General features: G+C 44.3%; 1 protein-coding gene across 12 annotated transcripts in view; it reads left to right on the forward strand.

Annotated features, from left to right (window-relative positions):
* Window positions 1-22127, forward strand: part of NRCAM (neuronal cell adhesion molecule) — a 391220-nt gene that overhangs the window by 184179 nt on the left and 184914 nt on the right. For all 12 annotated transcript variants that reach the window (XR_004540624.1, XM_033958216.1, XM_033958225.1 and 9 more), the window contains 2 exons: window positions 701-897; window positions 12892-13014. Coding sequence is in view for 11 of the 12 variants with exons in the window: in XM_033958216.1 (XP_033814107.1) it covers window positions 701-897; window positions 12892-13014 (320 nt within the window). In the remaining variant the exon portion in view is untranslated. The remainder of the gene's footprint in view (window positions 1-700; window positions 898-12891; window positions 13015-22127) is intronic.

Consider the following 22127-nt stretch of genomic DNA (forward strand, 5'->3'; position numbering starts at 1 on the left):
CACAGGCCAGCAAGGTAAATGCTCCAAAGCTCATGGGAATTGAATGAGTGTCGGAGCATCTGCCTCGCCAGCTCACAGTAAAAAATTATACCTCGGTTTGGTAAAAGGCGACATTTATCCACTAGTGAATTGAAAAGACTATTTCTGTAGTGGTCCCTGAAGAAATTCCAGGCTGCTTAAAAGTTGTGATATTATTTACAGTAAACCCCTGCAAATTTGTGGTTCGCAAATCGTGGCCTCAGTAATTTGCAGTATTTTCCAACCGCCACTTCCTTGTATCAAGCTGCATTAGGGTGGGCCGCTGTGGTAAAAGCAGCAACACTCATAGAAATCCCATGAGTGTCATAGATTTTACCGCAGCTGCCTGTGATAAAAAAAACAAACAAACCCCTAATGCAGCCTGATAAAAGGAGGCCTTCCTTATTCAGCCAGGAGCCATTTCTGGCTGGTTAAATTGAATATCGCCCCAATTATGTTCAATCATATGTATATTTAAAAAAAATAATAGCATGATTTCTGTAATGTTTATCCATGCCTTTGCACAATTATTCTTTGATATTAATATGAATGTTTAGATATTTTCCCGTCTGTTATTATTCCTATGAATTTTAGATAACTAGAGCCAATTTTGTTGTTATTTCCTTTGGAAACAGTTTCATCGGTTTTCTTTTTTTTTGTGTGTGTCTGTGTAATTTGTTAGCTTTTCCTGGACACGTAACGGGACTCATTTCGATATAGATAAAGATCCACAGGTAAAAATGATGTCAGACTCAGGAACGTTGGTCATAAACATCTTGAATGGTGGGAAGGCAGAAACATATGAAGGAGAATATCAGTGTACTGCAAGAAATGATCGGGGAACGGCAGTCTCCAACAATATTGTTGTACGTCAGTCTAGTAAGTAAAGCTTCGAGAACACCACCTGCCCCTGCATTTCTGAACATATACTTTATGTTGCTTCTTCCAATACACTTTTATAGGCACTGGTAGGCACCCAAACTCAGTTAAAAATGCCTTTCAAACAATGTTTTTAACTGAGTTTCAAGGCGTCTAAAATATCAGCACTGGAATTGCACAGCTTTAGGCTGCCTAATGCCTCTATGGGTGTGGCTAATGCCGGAAGAGGTGTTAAGCAGCCTAAATCGCCTACGTAGGTGCAATTCACAACAAAGGCACCAAAAATGTTGGCACCTATCTTCCGTAAAGGTATGATTCTCTATATGGCGCTGTTGTGTGATTGACATTCAATCGGTGGCCGCTTTTTAGGCAGCCACTGATATTTGCGCTCTATAGAGTATCTGGGCCTTAGGATCAATTCAATAAAGGGAACAAAAAATTAAGTTTCAAGTTTCAAGTTTTATTAGGATTTTTATATACCGCCTATCAAGGATATCTAAGCGGTTTTACAATCAGGTACTCAAGCATAAAAAAAACTTGGGTACTACCCTAGTATTCCATAACAGCACATTTGTGTGGCAAATCTGTTACAGAGGGCTAGCATAAGTCCATAGTAACACATCCAACTTTTCTGCTACATCTCTTTCGGATTCCATTCACTAGGTGTTCAATCCCAACTCGCTCTCTAGGAGTTGCAGAAATCCAACACCTTTCTGATCACATGCTCCTCCCCCTTAGATTGAGAGCATCCAGTTTCAATTTCTGCAAGCAATCCGTGCAGAAGTCTTTTGAATTGCTCTGCTTTCTTTTCTTATTTTTTCACTTAAAGTTCGTTTGGGGTTTTTTTGTGTGTGTCTTCGGTGCTTTGAGGTCCCCTGTCAGAGGAAAGTATGCAGTCCTATGGAACTGGCTGCTGCTTTATGGAGCTAACCTGCTGTGTGCACCATTCTGAGACTTGGGGGTCCATTCTTCTGGAAGTTTGCTTACCTACTGACCTTGTCAGGGTTTAAGAGGCTCTATGTGTCCAGAGTGAAACCCCCCAGGTTTCAGGGTGCAGGCTGCGTTTCCTGTCCCCGATCACATGGTGAGGATTCGAGGGGGTGGAGGTTACAGTCGAGATTCAGCCGACTGGCAGTCCGAAGATCTTCAAGCCTGGTCAATTTGGGACTATTCTGAGGCAGAAAATCTTTTCCCTCCATTAAACTGCTGTGTGAAAGCTGACAGACTGTCACTGCAGAATTGTGAATAACCCGCCACTTTTTCCTATGGGAACTTCAGGGGTGGCTTTTTAAATGGTTTTAAAATCAATCTTCATAGTTTCTGAGGGTAGGGTTCATGTCCCCAACCTCCCCAGACCCCAAATCACTATTTTTTATTTTCAAATTTTGTTTATTTTTGCCATTTTGGGGGTGAATTTGCTGGCAGCGGCCATCTGGGATTTTGAACGATCTTTTTTTTCTTTTATTTCTGCCTCAAAACCTCTCGATTTGATAAAAAAAATCATTTGGGATGGACTCCTCAGCCCCTATTCTGTTAAATGTGTGCATTGATTGCACCGGATCAGTAACTGTGTCCCGCTTACTGTGGTGCACTGGGGGAGGGGGAGGGAGCTTTGGACTTTGTATCCTCTGGGTACTTTAGGGGCTGGGGAGCCAGCCTGGGTCCATGACTTAGAAAAAAATCTTGCCCAGAGGCCATTTTGGAGTCTGCCACAGAACGCCTGCATTCTGAGTCTGGGGACTCTTTTTGCACAGTGTATGTGCCTCAACAGAGTCCTGCTGTGGATGCAGGGTGTGACTTTTCACTGGACTTTTTTTGGCTCCTCTAGAAAGCATATTCTTCAGACCCCACTCGTTTGACGCAGCCGGTGGGTGTGTCAGGTCTTTCTTGGCTGGTTACACCGGTGTTGGAGATTCCTGTTTGGGAGCCCTCTCATCCGGCTGTGGCAGACCTCGATTGCAGTAGTTGCCATTCAGATGTTATGCCTCTTCTCTCTCCTGACGCTGCTTCTATATTGGATCTGACTGATACCCTTGCCGGGACTAATCACCTCGGCCGCCCTGAGAGTCCGGATTTGGGTGATGACCCTTCTATCTACAGACTTTTTAAGCATGGCTCCGTCCACCTTTTTATTGCTGATGTTCTGAAAGAGCTCAGGTTGGAATCTCCATCTTTCACATCTCGGGTTTCTGTCATGAACCACTCTAATGTGCTGTTTTCCTTTCTTCCATCCCATCAGCAGTTTCTTGGTCTGGTTACGGAACAATGAGATACCCCAGAAAGCTCTTTCTGGTCTCTAAAGCTATCTCTAAGCTTTATCTGCTGGCTCCTAATTTTCTATAAACAAAACAGACTGACTCTTAACAGTAACACAACCCCAGAGGAGGACTCGTTATACAAAAAGTTAAGCTCAGAGATATAAAACTCTGAAGAGGGAGAGGTAACCCCCTCTTAGGGAAAGAGTTTATCTTCCAATCATTGCTTCATAATTGTGACAAACGAGCCCAACTCCAAGGTATAAAAGTTTTGACTGTGTATATATCTCAATGTGGATGCAATATGCATTCAACAGGCGTTCAAAAATAGATAAATATTCTGCATTCAGGTAAGCACTAGAATTTTCAGCATTCATATGATTAATTCTCAAAAGTACTTATCAGGGTCTCGACGCGGCCCCGTTTCGGTGTGTTTGAATTTCTTATGACTATTACTCTTTGCAAAATTCAACTTTGTCAGACGGGGTCTCCTGAAGTAGACACCGAAACGGGGCCGCGTCGAGACCCTGATAAGTACTTTTGAGAATTAATCATATGAATGCTGAAAATTCTAGTGCTTACCTGAATGCAGAATATTTATCTATTTTTGAACGCCTGTTGAATGCATATTGCATCCACATTGAGATATATACACAGTCAAAACTTTTATACCTTGGAGTTGGGCTCGTTTGTCACAATTATGAAGCAATGATTGGAAGATAAACTCTTTCCCTAAGAGGGGGTTACCTCTCCCTCTTCAGAGTTTTATATCTCTGAGCTTAACTTTTTGTATAACGAGTCCTCCTCTGGGGTTGTGTTACTGTTACAGAGTCAGTCTGTTTTGTTTATAGCATAGTGCTTTTTCTGACTCTTAGTTACATTGTCCCTGCTTATAGTGGAAACATAGTGGCTCCTAATTTTCAGCAGGTTTTTGAAGAGCCTAAGGTAGATTCCGCCATGGTGCTGGTTATCCGGCACACGGCCTTTCCTAGCAATAGGGGATTGATGTTTAAAGTTTCTCAGGATCACAGAGTGGACATTATGTTGAAAAGCTTTTTGAAGTGACTTCTGTAGGTATCAAAGCGACGGTGGCCGCTTCCTTTATGGTGCGTACCTGTCATACAAGATTAAATAGTGTATCCTCTGTGGAGGTGCATGCCTGTCCCCCGCTGGTGATGGATGGTGTGGATTATGTAGCGGACACCCTTTATGATCTCATTCGAGTTCTTAGTAAGGTCTCTGCTTATGCTATGTCTGTACACCAGACTCTTTGTATCCGTCATTGGGCTGGGGATGCTGCCTCCAAGGCCATTTTAAGCAGACTTCCTTTCAAGGGCCAGATTCTATTTGGTAAAGGTCTGAATGACCTCATGACCAGTGTTGCTGAGCGCCGCACTAAGTCTCTCCCTGTGAACAAGTCTCACCGGACTTCAGGAGGGGACCATAGTAATTTTTGTTCCTCCCACGGGTTTCATCAGGGATCTGCAGGATCTTCCTCCCAGAGATATTCCCAGGGCTATCACTCTCATTACAACAGTACCAGTTCCAGGTTTCCTCGGGCCTCAGATTTCTGAGCAGCTACTGCTCCTTAAAAGCCCCAGTGATGCCAGGGGTCAGGCCGTGCTTCCTCATATCAGAGGCCGACTTTTTCAGTTTTACCAGGAGTGGACTCGCATTTCCTCGGATCAATGGGTGCTGGAGGACATCATTCTGGAGGGGCACAGACTTCTTTTGCCTGCCTCTGGATTTGTTTCATGACTCTCCCGCAGGTCACCTGGAAAAGGAGTCCAAGGTCCGTGCTACCCTGCAGTGCCTCTTAGACATCAGAGCGATAGAACCCATTCCAGAACACAAATTGGGCTTTGGCAGATACTCCTTATACTGCATCATGCCAAAGAAAGGATTGGAGGACTGGAAACCCATTCTGGATCTAAAATTGGTCCTTGCAGATTCTTCATTTCCGCATAGAAACAGTGCACATAGTCATAGCTGCTGTCTCTCAATGTTTTTCTGAGTCGCTTTTGTGCCTGTTTATTACTTGTTCATGTTTTGCAAGTAGACTAGTTCAGAAATTGTTTATGCTGCTGGAGATCTTCCTCCGTACTCCCCTTGTCATGAATTTGTTCAGGTATGTTGCTTGGCTTTGAGATTCAACTGGATATGGCTCGAGCTCTCAGTCTAAGGGGGAGGAGCATCTGCTTAGAAAAGTGTTGGATTTCTTCTACTCCAGGTCCTACAAGGACTAACAGAAAGAAGATTATTGAAGGTAAAAACCTAATCTTCCATTGGCACAACTGCTTATTCTATATCTATGGCTGGTGTAAAAAGTAGTATCTAAATGTGACAATTGCATGCTTAAAAGCAAGTACAGTGGTACCTCGGTTTACGAGTGCACCGGTTTGCGAGTGTTTTGCAAGACAAGAAAAACATTCGTAAAATCGGCGCCTCAGAAACTGAGCTTGCCTCAATTTGTTCGCAGCGCCCCCCGCAATCCGGCACCCTCCCCCCCTGCAATCTGGCAACCCTGCTCGCATCACACACCTCCCCCCCCCGCCGCCGCGATCTGAAATCCCCCAGACCCACCCGAACACGCTTCTTACTTCCATCTGGCCACTGGCACCGGCACCAGCATGTCCTGTGCATTGGTGCCGGTGCCCAAAGATCTGCCTCCTCTTCTTTGCTGGGCCTTGAGCATCTGCGCATGCTCAAGGCCTGCGAGTTCACGCTATCTCCAAGAATCTCGGAGAATCTCATAGAGAGCGTGAACTTGCAGGCCTTGAGCATGCGCAGATGCTCAAGGCCCAGCAAAGAAGAGGAGGCAGATCTTCGGGCACCGGCACCAACGCACAGGACTTGCCGGTGCCGGTGCCGGTGGGTAGATGGAAGTAAGAAGCGTGTTCAGGTGGGTCTGGGTAATTTCAGATCGTGGCGGGGGGAGGGGGGGGCGACGCGAGCGGGGGAGGGTGATGGATCCCGCAGGGGGGGGCCTTCGGGGGGAGCAATGCCAGTTCTCGGTGGGGGTAGAGCAGCGCTGCTGACCTCGGGGGGTGGGGGTGGGTGGGAACGTATCAAGCGAGTTTCCCTTAGTTCCTATGGGGAAACTCACTTTGATATACGAGTATTTTGGTTTACGAGCATGCTTCTGGAACAAACTATGCTCGTAAACCAAGATACCACTGTATTTTATAAAGTATGCAACTCCCACATCACCCATTCCCCTCTTAAGTTAATGGGCTAGATTCACAAAGCAAACCGATCATGTACTGATCGGTTTGTGAGCCCTTTGCGACCCGTTATCCCTCCAACCAGATTCACTAACCTGTGTAACGATCCCATCCCGATTCGTGCATGCAAATGAGGGGAATCGTCATGCAAAGCAGGAAGGACGCGATTCACTATCCTTTTCCCCTGACACACCGACTGGCTGGCCCGATCAAGAACAAGCAACTGGTGAGGACCAGTAGCTTGTATAAAAAAACTTTACTCAGAGTACTGCCTGCCCCAACTTTTCTCTCTCTGGCTCTCTCTGCCTGCCCTGACTCTCTCTGGCTCCCCCGACTCTCCTGCTCTCTGCCTAGACCTACTCTCTGCCTGTCCCAACTTTCTCTGCCTCCCACGACTCTCCTGCTCTCTGCCGCGACCTGCTCTCTACTTGCCCCGATTCTCCTGCTCTCTGCCACCCTTTCCTGCAGTGCGAACCCGTGTTTTTAAAGTGGGGCTGCACTGCAGGGAAGGGCGGCAAAGAGCAGGAGAGTCAAAAATTGACCACCCCGGCCTGGCCTGACCCACCTCTGGCTCAACCTGGCCTACCCCCTGCCTGACCTGACACTCCCCTGTACCTAAAAATTGGGAGCAGGAGGGGTGCTCAGTCCCTCCTGCTCCATAGGCTTCCAGCGGTGGGAACAGGAGGAACCGCAAAGTTCTCCTGCTCCTTCTAGATGCAGACTGGCTCTGCCCTTGACCTAGCCTCTCCATCTTCTTTCTTGCCCAGGGAAAGTCCTGACATAATGATACCTGCATTAACTGCTCGGCCCTAAGGAAGCCCCTGATTGGCTCAGGCGTCTCAGGCCCCTCCCAAGGGAGAGGAGCTTGAGGTACCTGAGCCAATCAGGGCCTTAGGCTCCTCCCTGTGCATCACATGATGCAATGGGGCGGGGCCTAAGGCCGGCATTGTGTCGGGCAGAGTGGAGGAAAAGGAATAGCAGGACTGCAGTTCCTCCTATTCCCACCACTGGAGGCCTAAGGAGCAAGAGGGACTGATCACCCCTCCTGCAACCAACTTTTAGGTATGGAGGGGTCGGGTCGGGCCAGGGGTGGGCTGGGTTGGTCAGAGGGGTGTGCCGTGCCGGTCGGGGTGGATGTTCGGCACGGGAGGAGGCTTTTTTGGTTCACGGAAGTTTCGCCCCCCACATTTCGCCCCCAGCAATTCGCCCCTCACATTTCGCCCCTGCACATTTCGCCCCCCGGATGTTTCGCCCCCACACATTTCGCCCCCCGGATGTTTCGCCCCCACACATTTCGCCCCCGCACATTTCGCCCCTGAGTGTCAGACTATTCCTCTCGCAGGCGATTTCTTTGCCGACACGACGGCAGGCTACAAATTCAAAGTGCACAGCTGGCTGTTCTCACTGCCTCTAATGTCGGCCCTGCAGCTCCGGACTTCCCCACACCTGCTCTCTCCCCCCCCCCGATCACTATTATTTTAAATGTTATGGCAGCCACGGCGCTGTATCCATCGGAGGAGACTTCTAACCTCGGCCATGAAGTTGCTGTTGCAGGAAGAGTTCCGGGGCAGGCCGAGGTTAGAAGTCTCCTCCGATGGATACAGCGCCGTGGCTGCCATAACATTTAAAATAATAGTGATCGGGGGGGGGGGGGGGAGAGAGCAGGTGTGGGGAAGTCCGGAGCTGCAGGGCCGGCGTTAGAGGGAGTAAGAGCTGATGGTGCCACAGGGTCCCGCGTTGGGGGGGGGGGAGGGAGGAAGAAAGAAGATGGGGGTCATAATCCAACGCTACCTCGGCCTGAGGTGTGGGGAAGTCCGGAGCTGCAGGGCCGGCGTTAGAGGGAGTAAGAGCTGATGGTGCCACAGGGTCCCGCGTTGGGGGGGGGGGGGGGAGGAAGAAAGAAGATGGGGGTCATAATCCAACGCTACCTCGGCCTGAGGTGGGGGGAAGTCCGGAGCTGCAGGGCCGGCGTTAGAGGGAGTAAGAGCTGATGGTGCCACAGGGTCCCGCGTTGGGGGGGGGGGGAGGGAGGAAGAAAGAAGATGGGGGTCATAATCCAACGCTACCTCGGCCTGAGGTGTGGGGAAGTCCGGAGCTGCAGGGCCGGCGTTAGAGGGAGTAAGAGCTGATGGTGCCACAGGGTCCTGCGTTGGGGGGGGGAGGGAGGAAGAAAGATGGGGGTCATAATCCAACGCTACCTCGGCCTGAGGTGTGGGGAAGTCCGGAACTGCAGGGCCGGCGTTAGAGGGAGTAAGAGCTGATGGTGCCACAGGGTCCCGCGTTGGGGGGGGGGAGGGAGGAAGAAAGAAGATGGGGGTCATAATCCAACGCTACCTCGGCCTGAGGTGGGGGGAAGTCCGGAGCTGCAGGGCCGGCGTTAGAGGGAGTAAGAGCTGATGGTGCCACAGGGTCCCGCGTTGGGGGGGGGAGGGAGGAAGAAAGATGGGGGTCATAATCCAACGCTACCTCGGCCTGAGGTGTGGGGAAGTCCGGAGCTGCAGGGCCGGCGTTAGAGGGAGTAAGAGCTGATGGTGCCACAGGGTCCCGCGTTGGGGGGGGGGGGAGGGAGGAAGAAAGAAGATGGGGGTCATAATCCAACGCTACCTCGGCCTGAGGTGTGGGGAAGTCCGGAGCTGCAGGGCCGGCGTTAGAGGGAGTAAGAGCTGATGGTGCCACAGGGTCCCGCGTTGGGGGGGGGGGGGGGGGAGGAAGAAAGAAGATGGGGGTCATAATCCAACGCTACCTCGGCCTGAGGTGTGGGGAAGTCCGGAGCTGCAGGGCCGGCGTTAGAGGGAGTAAGAGCTGATGGTGCCACAGGGTCCCGCGTTGGGGGGGGGGAGGGAGGAAGAAAGATGGGGGTCATAATCCAACGCTACCTCGGCCTGAGGTGTGGGGAAGTCCGGAGCTGCAGGGCCGGCGTTAGAGGGAGTAAGAGCTGATGGTGCCACAGGGTCCCGTGTTGGGGGGGGGGAGGGAGGAAGAAAGAAGATGGGGGTCATAATCCAACGCTACCTCGGCCTGCCCCGGAACTCTTCCTGCAGCCACCACCCGCCTAGGCAGGAACATGAAGTTGCTGTTGCAGGAAGAGTTCCGGGGCAGGCCGAGGTTAGAAGTCTCCTCCGATGGATACAGCGCCGCGGCTGCCATAACATGAAGTTGCTGTTGCAGGAAGAGTTCCGGGGCAGGCCGAGGTTAGAAGTCTCCTCCGATGGATACAGCGCCGCGGCTGCCATAACATTTAAAATAATAGTGATCGGGGGGGGGGAGGGGGGGGAATAGCAGGTGTGGGGAAGTCCAGAGCTGCAGGGCCGGCGTTAGAGGGAGTAAGAGCTGATGGTGCCACAGGGTCCCGCGTTGGGGGGGGGAGGGAGGAAGAAAGAAGATGGGGGTCATAATCCAACGCTCAGGGGCGAAATGTGCGGGGGCGAAATGTGTGGGGGCAAAACATCCGGGGGGCGAAATGTGTGGGGGCGAAATGTGTGGGGGCGAAATGTGTGGGGGCGAAATGTGTCTGGGGGCGAAATGTGGGGGGCGAAATGTGAGGGGCGAATTGCTGGGGGCGAAATGTGGGGGGCGAACCTTCCGGATCCCGGCTTTTTTTTGTTATAGGCCTGATATTTTGCGGCCTATTAAAAAATAAATGAAAAAAAAAAGCTGGCAGAGCCCTGACAGCAGAGAAAGGAAGCTGCTTCTCCTGTCACTATTGTCAGGGCTCTCCCCAACTCAATCCAATCCATGCAGTCGGTTGGAGGCATGCCTCTGATCACCTCCATTTGCATGAAGATGGTTGGTGAATCGGTCAGCCTGCCTCCAATCGCACACAGATCGGACATGGATCAGAAGGTTAGTGAATCTAGCCCAATGTCCTCTTTGCAGTTGTATGTGAGAAAAGTTAGCTATTCACTTTATAGAAGTGTTGTAAGTCAGTTATATGTGGAACTGTTAATTAGTGCCAATTATGCTTATTAACATCAATAACGACACTAGTATTTAATAAACATACAAAAATGTCTATGTCTTTATAAAATAATGCCTAAATAGAGGGGTACTTTCCTTCTTAAATTGGTAGTTTTTAAAATAACACTGTCCTTCTATTTTGGAAATTCATGTTAGGGAATGAGAAAGGGGAAGGGAATGCAACTTGCAGTTAATGCAGGTATCATTATGTCAGGACTTTTCCTGGGCAAGAAAGAAGATGGAGACGCTAGGTAAAGGGCAGAGCTGAGCAAGTCATAAACCAGGAATCAGATATGGAGCAAGAATAGGCATGGAATAGGACTCACAGACAGAGCAGGAATTAATTGTGATTCTGGGACCAGGCATAAGAGAAAAACCAAGGATAGAGCAGGAATAAAGTAGGAAAGAAAGTACTGAAGCAGCTCAAGGAGCAGGGATAGCAGGAGACTCGTCAGGCCCACTAAAATCTCAATTCATGAACTTGTGGCCTTGCAGGCAGAAAACATGTATTAACTTCTAATGTCTGAAATGCATAGAAAGTGGAGGGAAAATAAACTCAAATTAGGATCACAATCAGTTTTTCCACAATATTAAAAACTCATCAGCCAAATGTCAACTGGAGGAAAAGGATCTCAGTACAAAACAAAAAAAGGCAGTCCATTTAGGGCTCCTTTTACAAAGTCACGCTAGGGCCTTAACGCGCGGAATAGCATGTTCTAAATTGCCGCATGCGCTAGCCGCTACAGCCTCCATTTGTGCAGGTGGTAGATTTCCGGCTAGTGCGCGTTATAGTGCGTGCTAATCCGGTGCGTGCAATAAAACCACCAGCGTGGCTTTGTAAAATGACTCCTTAATGGCACAAAACCTCTCAAAACATAGTATCATTATCAGTCCTAAAAAAATAAAAACTCCCTTTCACTACATAAAATATTCAAACATATTTTTATAAATATACTGTCCAATTCATCTAAATCATCAATAAAATTGCCACTTATTGTATGCTTGTTTTCTAAAAAAAAAAAAAAAAGTCTGTTAAACATTCCATAACAAATGAGAATTCAGTACTGTTGGTGTAGCGTATTTTTTGCTCCATAAGACGCACCTGACCATAAGGCGCACCCTAGATTTAGAGGAGGAAAACAAGAAAAAAAACATTCAGAACCAAATTCTCCCTGCCAGGCTCTGTGCTGTGGCCTGTCCCCCTTCTCGTGGTCTAGTGGTAGGCAGGGACAGGGCACAGTCATGCTGTTTGTGAAGATCTAAACTTTAAAAAATATGCAAGAGGAAGAGGTGTTTGGAGTTTTTAGCTAGCAGGGCCTGGGGTCCCATCCAACTAGATCAGAGATGTTCTGTTGCTGCTGCTGGGTGGGCCTGGGCCAACCCATGGTTATGCCATTAGTTCTATGTCTTTTCCTGCCCTGAGGGAACTGCTCCTGTTTCCCTTCCCTCCTTTGCTCCTGTTTCTCTCCCGGACCCTCTTGCTCCTGTTTTACCATACATATACATTTCCCTACCTGTTCCAGGCCTCCGTGCTGGTGGCGATCTCTCCCCTAAAGTTTACTGTCGCTGAATACCCCCCTTTCCCCTCAGGCTGTCCAGTCACAAAATACTGTCCCAAACAGCAGCAGTTATCCGCGATGAACCACCACAGCTTCCAGCACACACACCTATTGGCTTGCAGTTGTTCTATCCTATCACAACCTTCACTACTATTGGTTGTGGCATTCTGACTGACAATTCCATTAAAGGCCCACCTCTCCCTTCCTGTTCGTTCCGCTAGTCAACAATGTAGCGCTGCCCCATTGGTCCTCCTGTGACTTGTTCCCGTCCCTGAAGATGCGAACCTGTCCGGAGTGCTACCATGCAACTTGTGAGTTGCTGCTGTCTCCAGGGGAGCACCGATGCCAGAGGGGGGGGGGGGGAGGGGGCATTCACGCAGCGGTGCAGGACAAGGCAGGTGTGCGAAAAGCTCGCACCTGCTTTTTGCGCCGCTGTCACGCTGCTGCAGCTTCAGGAGTGAGCTGAAGGGAAGGACTGCCGGAGCTAAATAAGTTAACGTGTGTGTGTGTTTGTGGTTGGGTATTCGCTCCATAAAACGCACCCTTATTTCCACCCCCTTTTTGGGAATAAACTACCTGAGTCTTCCATCAGGCCCATTCCCTTGTTCAAAGGTAGACTGAAAACCCACCTTTTTGAGACTCATAAACCTACTCCTCTCTGCTCACCAAACAAGCCAGCAGTTTAAAACTATCCTCTCTAACTGTAATTCCTACCCTGGCATCCTGTTTGTCTGTTTTGATTGTTTAGATCGTAAACTCATTGAAGCAGGGACTATCTCCTTTGTGACTCTGTACAGCACTCTGTACGTCTGGTAGTGCTCTAGAAATAATTAATAGTAATAGCAGTAGTAGTTGTCAAGAGATCTTGATAGATAAATTGTAAAATTATAAATCTAAATAGAAAAAGAGCTTCAGGGTTAAAAAGCTCAAATCTGTCTTTAATAAATATAATGTAACGTGTAAAAGCACAGTTTTCACATGTAAATTTTATTTTTATAGGGTCACCTTTGTGGACTAAAGAGAAACTCGAGCCCAGAATAGTTCCAGATGGTATGTCCCTTGTGTTGCCCTGTAGGCCTCCCATTGGATTACCATCACCTATAATATTTTGGATGGATAACTGTAAGTATATGTAAAACTTGTATATAGGAACCTTGGATTTGTTTGTCAATCAGTTTATCTTAAAGAAATTTATATCCACCATAATCATATTTAACGTTTCAAGTAATTTGTTTTTCCTTTAAAAATTACTACTTTCAGGGATTCAAAATTACAGAAAAATATACCAAAATTTTTAAAGATAACAGGGTAAATATTCAGCCAATAGTAATCAGTATTTTTTATTTTTTTTTGGATGCCACCAGCTTTATGCCCGGATATCAATGTCAGGTCATGACTGGGCGCCGGCATTGAATATCCAGCTATAATTATAGAATAGCGTTTCGGCAGTGTATTGGCATATACATGTATATATGCTCATTTATGCATGTATACACTGGTATTCTAATGATATATGCACATAAGTGGCATCTAAATGAAGGAGCCTAAATTATAGAATTACCCAATAAGAACTGCCTAGAAATTTATGAAACCCAAGTTTGTATAAATCCTTTAGAGTATGTTTGTATATGGTTCAATGCAGTGGAATAGCCACAGGGGGGCTATGATGGTCTGGGCCTTCCCAGATTAGATTCAGGCCCCCTCCAGAACTGCAGCACCCCTTTAAATGGCCGGCAAGAATGCTGAAGCCCCATCAGCCAGTTCCCAAGCTGCTCCCCTGCTCCTGGTACTGCTTCCTTAATGTAGAAGTCAGCTTCCACCAGGAATTCTCAGAAATGTTCAGTTTGTGAATTGAGCATGCTTAAGAAGTCCTGGCAATGACTGGAATCATGCCGTGGACTTCTGCATTAAAGAAGCAGTAACAAGAGGAGGGGGAGCAACTTGGGAACTGGCTAGCAGGGCTTTAGCAACCCCACCAACAAAGGTATCTTTAGCATGTGTGGGGGGAGGGGGAGGAATGTGTTTACCTCCACCCTGGGTGTCCCCAAAATTTGGAGTTCTGGCTATGCCCCTGGTTTGATGGAATTTGCAGAAGGAAGCTGAATGGTGAACTCCTTCCCTGTACAACTCCTGTAATGTCGTGGGAGATTCAAGTCACTTAAGATTCTTATAGTGTGGGTTATTCAAATGCCCCTAAAAGTTTCATGTAAAACAATTTGAATGTCTCTCTTTTCTGACTTAACTTATGACCTTTGAGAACTGTGAGCAACCAATTTTCCTGGGGCACTCAGTTGCTCAGGATCCCCTAAAAGATTTTATCTGTCTTGAATGTAATGTTATATGGATGTATTCCTAAGTTCATTGAGACATGGACGTCACCTACTCACTATAACTACCCTGACTAGAATGGCAGTTTGCGTTATTAGGCTGGCATAGCTTAACTCTAGTGTATGGTAACTGAGATGAAAATGTATTAGAGCAAGTCTAGAGAGGCATTCACTGTAATTTCACCTGTGGATCTAGACTAGGATAAATATCCTCTTTTGTAGAGAGAGTAAATAAAGTTGACCTTTGTGAAACAACACCTCAAGAGTACTACAAAATTTTCACAGTATCTCAGCTTGCCTGTGACAGAATACTGTTAGACCCCTGAGGCATATTCTAGTAGGAGAGGCGTGTTCAGCTTTATTCAGTGAGATATCTTGCTGGCCCACTACACCATCTGTTTGATTTCCTGCTGTTAAGAATCTGTAAACACATGCTCTGGACTAATATCCCTTTAAAATGGTTATGTAAGTTAAATCAATATTATATTTGTTTGTGCAATATTCGTACGATAAACAGCTGAGAAAAAGAAACAAGGTTAAGCAACCTACTGCTGTAGATTTTTGATAACAGAATATTTCAACTCAGCAAGAAACCAACTGGTATTCTCATCCCTTCAAAGAAAATCCATTAATAAAGGTCTAGGAATGACTATTTGACTCCACATGAATTAGAAGTTCAAGAAATGATTGTATATTGAACTGCACCAGGCTGAGATAATTGGAAGAAACTGCATCACAGATACTAGTCATGAATCGCTATAATGTGCTCTTACAGCTTTGCAAAGTACAACAACCTCGGTTATTCAAATTTCCTGTGTCACAAAAATGGTTTGATAGCTAGAGAGACTTGACACGTGCAGTATGTTTTCACAGGCTGCAAAAAAGATATTCTGGCAAGTTTACAGAATATTTGAATTTGCTTTATTGAGACTGACTTAATGTACTATATATGCTTTTAAATATCTTAGAATTTTACAGTATAGAAAGAACACATATTATTATTATACATAGCATATAAAACACAAAGCTTTTTCTGGTATCACTGGAGAATTCAAGCTTCATCCAGAAGCATAGGAATTATCTAGATAACTTTGTAAAATATAGGTTCTTCTTGTTAGGTGCCATTGACTTGTGCGCGAATCCTAGCGACTTGATGAATTGTGGATCTAAAAAGAAATCGGTTTTGTGCTAGTCCGGAAAGTTCCTCCAGGTCATTCCCACGGTTGTTTTCAACTTGTCCAGCCATCTGATTGCAGGTCGCCCTCTACGCCTGGTTCTTTCAGTCTTCCCAAACATGATGTCCTTCTCCAGTGCTCTCTCTCTTCTGATGGTGTGACCAAAATAAGAAAGTCATAACATCATCATTTGGGTTTCAAATGACATAGCTGATTTGATCTCTTCCAGAATTGATTTGTTAGTTCTTCTGGAGGTCCACAGCAAGCCTAAAATCCTTTTCCAGCACCAAAACTCAAATGCGTCAATCTTCTTTCTGCATTGTTTCTATAGTATCCAGGTTTTGCATCCATAACTGACCACTGAGAAAATGAGTGTGTGGACAAGTCTGATCTTTTCCTTGCCTTTGAATACTTGTGGAGAGCCTTCATTGAAGAGCAACCAAGTGCTATTCTGTGGAGTATTTCCTCCCTGCTAGTTGCTTCTTTGTTGACAACCCAGGAGATTGAAATCCTTTACAGCTTCTATTCTATCGCCTTCAAGCTCAAAAGTTTCATCATTTTCCGTGTTCAGGATCTTTGTCTTGTTTATGTTACATTCTAATCCCATGTTATGATTTTCAGCTTTGACTTTTCTCAGTAGATACAGCATGTCTTCTTTGCTGCTGGTGATGAGCATCGTATCATCTGCATAGCTCAAATTGTTTATATTTCGGCCACCAACTTTGAAACCGACACTCTCTTGTTTAAAATTTGCTTTTCTGAAGATGGTTTCACTGTACAGGCTGAACAGGTAAGGTAACAACATGCAGCCTTGCCTGGCACCACATTTTATTGGAAACAGTCAGTGTTGCCATATTCAGTTCTCACTGCAACTTCTTGATTTTCATATAAGTTCTCTATCAGCTGAGTTATGTGTTTGGGTATTTCCATTTGCACTAGAGTTCTCCATAGTTTATTGTGATCCACATAGTCAAAAGCTTTGGTATTCTTTGAAGAAGCAAAAGTATTTGGTATTCTTTGCTCTTCTTCAATATCCATCTAACATTAGCAATAATGTCTCTTGTTCCTTGACTTTTTCTGAAGCCTTCCTGAACTTCGGGTTGTTCTTGCTCAACGTATGATTGGAGCCTTTTTTGTATTATTTTCAACAATATTTTGCTGGTGTGTGGAATTAGTGCACTTGTTCTTTAGTTGTTACAGTTCTTGGCGTCACCTTTCTTTGGTATAGGTATGAACAATGATCTTCTCCAATCAGTTGGCCATGTTTTTTCCTTCCAAATTTGTTGAGACAGTCAAGTGAGGGCCATGATAGCACATTCTGTGAGCCAATTCAATTGGAATAACGTCGATACCAGGTGACTTGTTTTTTGATAAAGCTTTAATCGCTGCTATGACTTCTTTTAAAATATCTGCTTCTTCTTCGGCTTCAGTTTCCAGTTCAATTTCCCTAATATTATCCTCATTGCCTTGTTTGTATAAATTTTCTGTATATTCTTTCCTTCTCTTTTTAATGCTTTCTGAATCATTCAGTATCATTCCATTGGCGTCTTTAAATCTTGAACCAAGCAAAAGCTGTTTTCTGTAAGTCTACTGTTATCAAATCTGAAATTTTAAGGTTTTGTAGAACATTTTCCAGCCTTAGCATAATGTTGTGTTCAAGGCTCCTGTAACAATAAACTTGTTCCAGAGTTTTGTCATTTCTATTGTCAAGTCTCAATACTTTAATTTTTCTAATCCATTGTATTTAATTCATGTGTCTCCTGGTATGCAATGTTGACGGAAATTATTAGTAATAGCATTATTCAGATCACTCTTCAGTTGAATGATACAATCTTAGACAGAATTTTCTCCTGTAATTTGGGTCCTAACAAAGGACATAAGAATCATGGAGGTATCACTATAATATGTGCAGGAAGTATTTCCAAGTAAGTTGGAGTTTTTTGTAAATTCAATGGTGTAAAGTCTAGTAGGTTTAAAATTTCTCCCAGAGCTCCAATTACAATAGTTTCAAGTTCAAGTTTAATAAATTTTGATTTTACGCAATATCCAATATTTCAATGCGTATTACATAATTGTAATATACAATAAAAGCCAGGGATGACAAATACAAATGAGACAAAATTATTCAGACTAATCATTATGTTCTATTAATACAAACTGGAACAAGTAGGTAAAGAGTAGAAATACAATTTATACAATTTATAAAATAAAATAAAAAAAAGAAAAAGGAACATTTAAGGTTTGTACACAGGGATAGGGTCAATTAAGAAAGAATATAAAAAAAATAAATTGATAGAAAAAGCTTTAATTATTTTAAAATGATTAAAGGAAAGAGGTAATGTTAAGAATGATTAATCAGTTTAAAAGTAAATGTTTTTTTTTACATGGTATTAGTATTGGTATTAGTGTTGATTTTTATTCTTCATAACCTCTCAACTTCAGTTACCATATCCCAACATTTTATTATATAATCCAATTGTTTTCTATTAATTCTGGCATCTTCTGGTACTGCCTCACATGTGAAAGGATGTCAGTGACCACTGAGGGAAAGTGAGGAGATCATGTTTATAATCCCTCCAGTAGTCATCTGGTCAGTTTGGGCTCCTTTTTGACACATATTCATTATTAAAACAAGTCTAACCCCAAATTTTCTAATTGTGCCTTGGACATATTCTTAAATGTTTGATTATGGCAGAAAAAACTTCCAAGTCATAAACCTGCCTTAGTCCCGCCCATACCACGCTTCCAACACATCCTATTGAGATTTAGATCAACAGTATAGATATCAAACCCTTATTAAACCCTTCCAAGTTTTAAAAATAGTGAACTGGAAGGGTTTGTCAAAAAAAACATCTATCTACCCCTTTATGCCTCTTTTTTGGACTTTTTCTTTTTGAAAATGAACCCCATGATTTTGTATTGCCTTTTATGTCAAATTTGTTTAATTGAGAGAAGATATCATAACAATACAGACAAGTACAACAAACTCAATCCAATGTGGGTGGAACCAGCTCCTTAAAATTCCACTAATATAGGGCTCCTTTTACTAAGGTGCGCTAGCGTTTTTAGCGAATGCACGAAATTACCGCTCGCTAAACTGCATGGAATAACACCAGATCAATGCTGGCGTTAAGGTCTAGCGTGTGTAGCAATTTAGCATGCGCTATTCCACGAGTTAAGGCCTTAACGCACCTTAGTAAAAGGAGCCCATAGTGTTTCAGATTCAGAGAAAAAAAAAAAACCCAATCACAATCTCCCCAAGTAAATAAGTTTATGCCATATTCCTATTCTTCCCCCTCACCCCTTTTATATAAGAAATGGCACACTCCAGATCACAAATTCAGTTCATTCAGGACCAGACTTATGGCTATATGTGGCAGTTACTGAAGATAAGGTTGACAGACTAATAAGAAGAGTCTTTTGTGTTTAGGGGGATAGAAGAGCCTCTCTATCTTCCAACAGTAGCAAGCAATGAAGCTGGTTCTGCCAATGTCAGAATCCAGGCGAGGAGTCCTACAACCAAGATTGCATTATACATTTATGGCCTATTATACAAGCCTTTTGGAAAAATAAACATCTCTTCAGCCCAAAACCCCCACAGCAAGCAGCCTTCCAAACCAAACCCCTAATGTGGAACTCGACACAATAATACTCCAGAGCCCCCCCAAATTTAATTTGTTTACATTTCCATAAAGCACAAGAAAAAGAATTGGACCACTGTCCACACTTCTTGCATAAGGGCGAGTCCATCAAAATCTAATCTAATCTTCCATTTGTGTGTCGCACTAACCTAAGCAGGCTCAAGGCTGAGTGATATGGTGAAGTAAGCTCTAGATATTATTTACCAAAGGGAGCCTGTTACAAGTTTTGGCAGGCACATTATAGCCTGACTAATATCAGATTACTGCAGGGGAGTTTTCAGGTCCTCATTCCATTTATGTTCCAACCAGTCATATGATCTAGCAAGTAAGATTTCCCATAACAACCTATGCAAGTGAGATACAGATTTTATTGCCTTATAATATATTCTTTCTGGAAAGAAGTATCCAATCCAATCCAAACATTAGTCTTGTATACCGAGTCATCCCAACTAAGGGCTCAATTCAGTTCACAAAAAGTTACTAAAAGGACAAGGAAAGCAAATAATTGGACAAGGAAGTCATCAATTTCAATCCCATATTTGTCAGTTAAAACTTTTTTAAATAGATAAGAATGGGCCATTATGCAAAATATAACTTTACGAACCACTATGTGGAGAGTGATGAAGACAAAGCAAATGTGCTAAACAAATACTTCTGTTCGGTGTTCACAGAAGAAAAACATGGAGAAGGACCGCGATTGGCCAGCAAAGTTACACCTGATAATGGAATGGATGCTGCACCGTTCACGGAAGAAAGTGTTTATGAACAACTTGAAAAACTGAAGGTGGACAAAGCTACGGGACCGGACGGGATCCATCCCAGGATATTGAGGGAGCTCCGAGAGGTTTTGGTGGGTCCTCTTAAAGATTTGTTCATTAGATCTTTAGAGACAGGAGAGGTTTTGCAGGACTGGAGAAGAGTGGATGTGGTCCCTCTTCACAAAAGTGGTTGCAGAGATGAAGCAGGAAAATATAGACCGATAAGCCTCACTTCGGTTATTGGAAAAATAATGGAAACACTGCTGAAATTCTTAGAATCTAATGGATTACAAGATCCGAGGCAACATAGATTTACTAAAGGTAAATTGTGCCAAATGAATCTGATTGAATTCTTTGACTGGGTGACCAGAGAATTGGATCAAGGACATGCGCTAGATGTAATTTACTTAGATTTCAGCAAAACCTTTGACACAGTTCCTCATAGGAGGCTCCTAAACAAACTCCATGGGCTGAAGTTAGGGACCAAAGTCGTGAACTAGACTAGAAACTGGTTGACAGACAGACACCAGAGGTGGAGGGAAAGGTGACTAGTGGAGTGCCTCAGGGATTGGTGCTGGGACCGATTCTGTTTAATATGTTTGTGAGCGGCTTTGCTGAAGGGTTAGAAGGTAAGGTTAGCCTTTTTGCGGATGATACCAAGATTTGTAGCAGAGTAGACACTCTGGAGGGAGTGAAAAACATGAAAAAGGAGCTGCAAAAGTTAGAAGAATGGTCTAACTTCTGGCAAATAAAGTTCAATGTGGTAGAAATCCGATGGAACTGAATGTGCTGGGAGGTGATAGACTGATAAGCACTGACGGAGAGAGGGACCTTGGGATGATTGTGTCAGAGGATCTAAAGGCATTTAAACAGTGTAATAAAGTGATAGCTGTAGCCAGAAGGATGCTAGGCTGTATAGAAAGAAGAATAACCAGCAGAAGAAGGGGAGGTGTTGATGCCACCTATATAGGTCGTTGGTGAGGCCGCATTTTGGAGTATTGTGTTCAGTTTTGGAGGCTGTATCTGGTGAAGGATATAAAAAGACTTGAAGTGGTCCAGAGGAAGGCGACAAAAATGGTAAGGGGTTTGAACCAAAAGAAGTATGAGCAGAGACTGGAAGACCTAAATATATATACTCTGGAGGAGAAGAGGGACAGGGGAGATATGATACAGACATTTAAATACTTGAAAGGTATTAATATAGAACCAAATCTTTTCCAGAGAAGAGAAAATGGTAAAACTAGAGAGTATAATTTGAGGTTGCAAGGAAGAAGACTCCGGAGCAATGTTAGGAAATTCTTTTTCATGGAGAGGGTGGTAGATGCCTGGAATGCCCTCCCTAGGGCTGGATTGGATAATATTGGAAAGTCATCTTATGGCCCTATTACATCTTATATAACAAAAGTAGAAAAAAACTTGATGGTTACCTATCAATTAAATATAATATATAGCAATGGTTCCCAACCCTGTCCTGGAGGAACACCAGGCCAATTGGGTTTTCAGGCTAGCCCTAATGAATATGCATGAAGCAAATTTGCATGCCTATCACTTCCATCATATGCAAATCTCTCTCATGCATATTCATTAGGGCTAGCCTGAAAATCCGATTGGCCTGGTGTTCCTCCAGGACAGGGTTGGGAATCACTGATATATAGTACCACCAAAATAAACCAAAATGACTCTGGAGATAATTTCTTTTCTCTTCTTTTCTCTATTTATAGATGGGGACAAGCCTCAGAATATTGAGTATTAGATTTTCACCCATTCAGGGTTCTTTCAAAGAGAAAGACATTTCTTTTTTCTTATTCACATTCACATCACTGGCTTGAACCCATCCTCCCTATCTTCTTTCTAACATTAAGTATAAATTTTATTTCTTAAATAATTTTCATTAAAACTGCTATTTAATACTGTTTAATGCTATTTGATACTAAAGGGACTGTGTAATTTATTCATAATATAGACAATTTAAACCTCGCAGTTCATTTCAGAGACTTTGGGCCGACAGAAAGTGCACTAGTGCAAAAGTGTACTAGTGTTTAAAAGTGCCATTTCAAAAAGTGCTTATGTGCTTTAAACTTTTTAAACCTCATAGAGCTTAAAGTGCTTAGCTTTGTTCTTATGCTCTTTAAGAACCAGGACCGTTGCTTGCTACTCTCAGTCCAACGTGGCCTACGTTTCGCGGGATCATATTACAGCCCCGCTGCATCAGGGAAGAGTCTTTTTTGCAACGCTTATCTGGGCTACAGATGAACTCTTGCTCTGAACCTGTCTAATGGATTGTTAGCTTTCAACAAGGTCCCACATATGACCACATCGTAGGACAATGGAATC

This window comes from Geotrypetes seraphini, chromosome 9, assembly GCF_902459505.1.
Source record: "Geotrypetes seraphini chromosome 9, aGeoSer1.1, whole genome shotgun sequence".
NCBI classification, from domain to species: Eukaryota; Metazoa; Chordata; class Amphibia; order Gymnophiona; family Dermophiidae; genus Geotrypetes; species Geotrypetes seraphini.